The 2,860-nt window shown below is 66.4% G+C and overlaps 1 protein-coding gene across 1 annotated transcript in view; it reads right to left on the minus strand.

Annotated features, from left to right (window-relative positions):
- LOC102500528 (alpha-1B-glycoprotein-like) overlaps positions 1–2,860 on the minus strand; it is a 26,241-nt gene that overhangs the window by 21,631 nt on the left and 1,750 nt on the right. The window contains 4 exon segments of the mRNA XM_027770403.1: positions 853–909; positions 1,687–1,989; positions 2,080–2,364; positions 2,696–2,856. Coding sequence (XP_027626204.1) covers positions 853–909; positions 1,687–1,989; positions 2,080–2,364; positions 2,696–2,856 — 806 coding nt within the window.

Genomic DNA, 2,860 nt, shown 5'->3' on the forward strand with positions numbered 1-2,860 from the left:
CCCCCCCGCGTCACCCCTGCCCTCCTGGGCTCAGGGTCAGGCCTGTGCCCCCTCCCGTCACCCCTGCCCTCCTGGGCTCAGGGTCAGGCCTGTGCCCCCTCCCGTCACCCCTGCCCTCCTGGGCTCAGGGTCAGGCCTGTGCCCCCTCCCGTCACCCCTGCCCTCCTGGGCTCAGGGTCAGGCTGGCGCCCCCTGTACCAGCCCCGCCCTCCTGCTGCATCTCTCCTCCAGGGGTGGCTGGGAGTGGGGTGGGCTGCGGGGCAGGGAGATCGACCTTCTGGGACTTGATCCTCTCGCTGTCCCCTTAGCACTAGGGCCCCTGCCCAGCAGCTGCAGGACCTGCCCGGGCTCCCTGGGCGCCACGTCCACACAAGTCACCACCACTGGAGGAGCAGGACGGCAGAGGGCCGGGGCCTCAGCAGGTCCAGCCTGAGCCCAGTACACCCCACAAGGTCACACTGAGGGGCCTGGAGGCTGCCCCCACAGGGTGCAAGGTCTGGGCTCAGCGTCCGGTGAGAGGCTCAGAGGGGCCACTCCGCAGGGAGGCCGAATCACGCAGCCCGGCCCCCAGGGGACTCCCCGACTGTTGCCTGCCCTGTTTCCTGCCCTGGTCCCAGCTCCCTGAGGACAAATGGCTCCCGGACTCTACTCAGGGACTGTGGGGCTCTGGCCCCTGTGCCCCCTCCTGTCTGGTCCCTGCTTCCTGCCTGGCCCGGGAAGCCTCCCTCTGCCCTGCCCACCGCAACGGGTCGCCTGGGAGTCACTGCTGGGGCAGGAGCCAGGACTGGGTCCGGAGTCTCTGCAGACCGGCCTGGGGACACTGAGGACTCCTGGGCAAAGGCAGGGGCTCACCAGGTGTTGAGGTGGGTCCGCTTGTGTGTGGGGGGCGGCTGGGGCTCCCAGAGGGTCCTGGAAATGAGGACAAGAGAAGGGTGTGGAGGGTCTCAGCAGAGACCCCATCTCTGCCCCTGTTGGGCTACCTCAGGGCTGTGAGTTCCCTCCTTGGAGCCCCAGGAAGCCACGTAGACCAGGCCCTGGATGTCAGCCCTGCTCCCTGCTCCCCTGGGGAGCAGACTCCCGTCAGCAGGCTGGAGAGAGGACGGCCCTTTAGGTTGGACGGTGTTTCTATCTCGGTCACCTCTGCGGGTGAGCAGCTGGGAGCCCCGGAGAGGCTGACCTGGGGGAGCTGACAGCGGGCGAGACGTGGGGCCTACCCACGGTCCAGTCTGCTATCTCCGCCTCGTATCTGAGTCTCCCCGCAGTCTGAGCCTTAGCCCATGGGGACGCCGGGGTGTGTGCGTGTGTGCGTGCGTGTGTGTGTGTGTCCGGGGTGGGAGGTGCCCTCTGTTCCCACCTTCTCGTGGACTGGCCTCCCCTCTATGAGACCTGTCCCTTCACCACCTCATTCCATATAGGTTCAGGCCGTCCAGGGGCCTGACAGGGCCCAGGTGAGTCCAGGAACAGCTTCCTGGACACACCTGGGGGACAGGCAGGCGTGGGCGTCGGGGGCCACTTCCTCCAAACACCCCCCCCTCCAGCCTGCAGGGCTCCATCCCTCTCTGTCTCTGGCCCAGCACCCTAAGTTCTCAGCTCACCCCAGTCCCCCAGGTGGGGGTCTGTTCTCAGCCACCCTCAGCAACTGTCCCCTGTCTCCAAACATTGAGGGCTAGGCCTGGGCATCCTCACCTGAGACCAGGAGCTCCAGGGTCTCACTGGGCTCTGACCACACCTGGGGGCTGCTCTTGAAAAAGCCATAGCACCTGAACGTCCACCTGCGGCTGGGGGTCATGGGGCCCACCGGGAGCAGGGCCTGGACCTGCCCGGAGGCGTGCTCGTAGGAAGCTAGGTACCAGGAGAGGTCGTGTTTCCCTTCCTTAAACAGAACAAATGTGTCGAATTTCTGCTCTGAGCCACACCGGAGGGTCACGTTCTCTCCCGAGGTCACCACAGGGCTGGGCAGGGCCGAGAGGGCGGGTTTGCCGTGAGCTCCTAGGAGAGAGGGGACAGCGTGTTAGTGGGCACCCACCCTGGCACGCCCCTTCCTGAGGGCAGAGCTGGGGGCCCTGCCTGTCCTCTCACCTGTCACCACCAGCTCCAGGGAGTCACTGGGCTCCGACCAGCCTGCGGGGGTGTGATAGGAGCAGCGATACCGCCCCGCGTGGGTGTCCTTCATGTGCACGATGCGGAACCTGGCCCGGTCCCCGGGCTCCTGTGGTGCCGTTATGTTCCCGGGCTCTGGGCTTCCCTCTTTGTCCAGCCGGTACTCCCGGGCCCCCAGGCTCCCTTTACACAGGATGGTCACGGACCTCCCCCAGGTGACCACAGAGCCTGGTTCTGCCCTAACAGTGGGTTTGGGGAGGGTCCCTGGAGGGAAATGAGAGGCTGGTCCCAGGACATCTCCCTCAGATCCCAGGGACCAGCCCAGGGCCCTCCAGACGTCCCCCCTCTCAGCCCAGAACTGCTGTGTCCATCCCCAGCTGCCCAGGGGTGGCCCCTTGTCCCCAAGAAGAGGGACCTGGGACCCAGGCTGGGCAGGGCTGAGAGGGCGGGTCGGCTGTAGGCTCCTGGAGAGAAGGGGGCAGCGTGTTAATGGCTCCCACCTCCCACGTCACCCAGGGTTGGGCTGTGCGAGGGGAGACCCTGAGAGCAGTCCCCCTCCCTGAGGGCAGGGGCTGGGGCCCAGGTGTCCTCTCACCTGTCACTACCAGCTCCAGGGGGTCACTGAGCTCTGACCACCCTGCAGAGGTGAGATAGTGACAGCGATATCGCCCTGCGTAGTGCCATGTGGTGGTTGGGATGGAGAACTTGGCCTTGTCCCCGGGCTCCAAAGGGCTCTGTGTGTCCCAGGGCTCTGGGCTTC

This window comes from Tupaia chinensis, unplaced genomic scaffold (assembly GCF_000334495.1).
Source record: "Tupaia chinensis unplaced genomic scaffold, TupChi_1.0 Scaffold000131_1, whole genome shotgun sequence".
In the NCBI taxonomy this organism is placed as follows: Eukaryota; Metazoa; Chordata; class Mammalia; order Scandentia; family Tupaiidae; genus Tupaia; species Tupaia belangeri.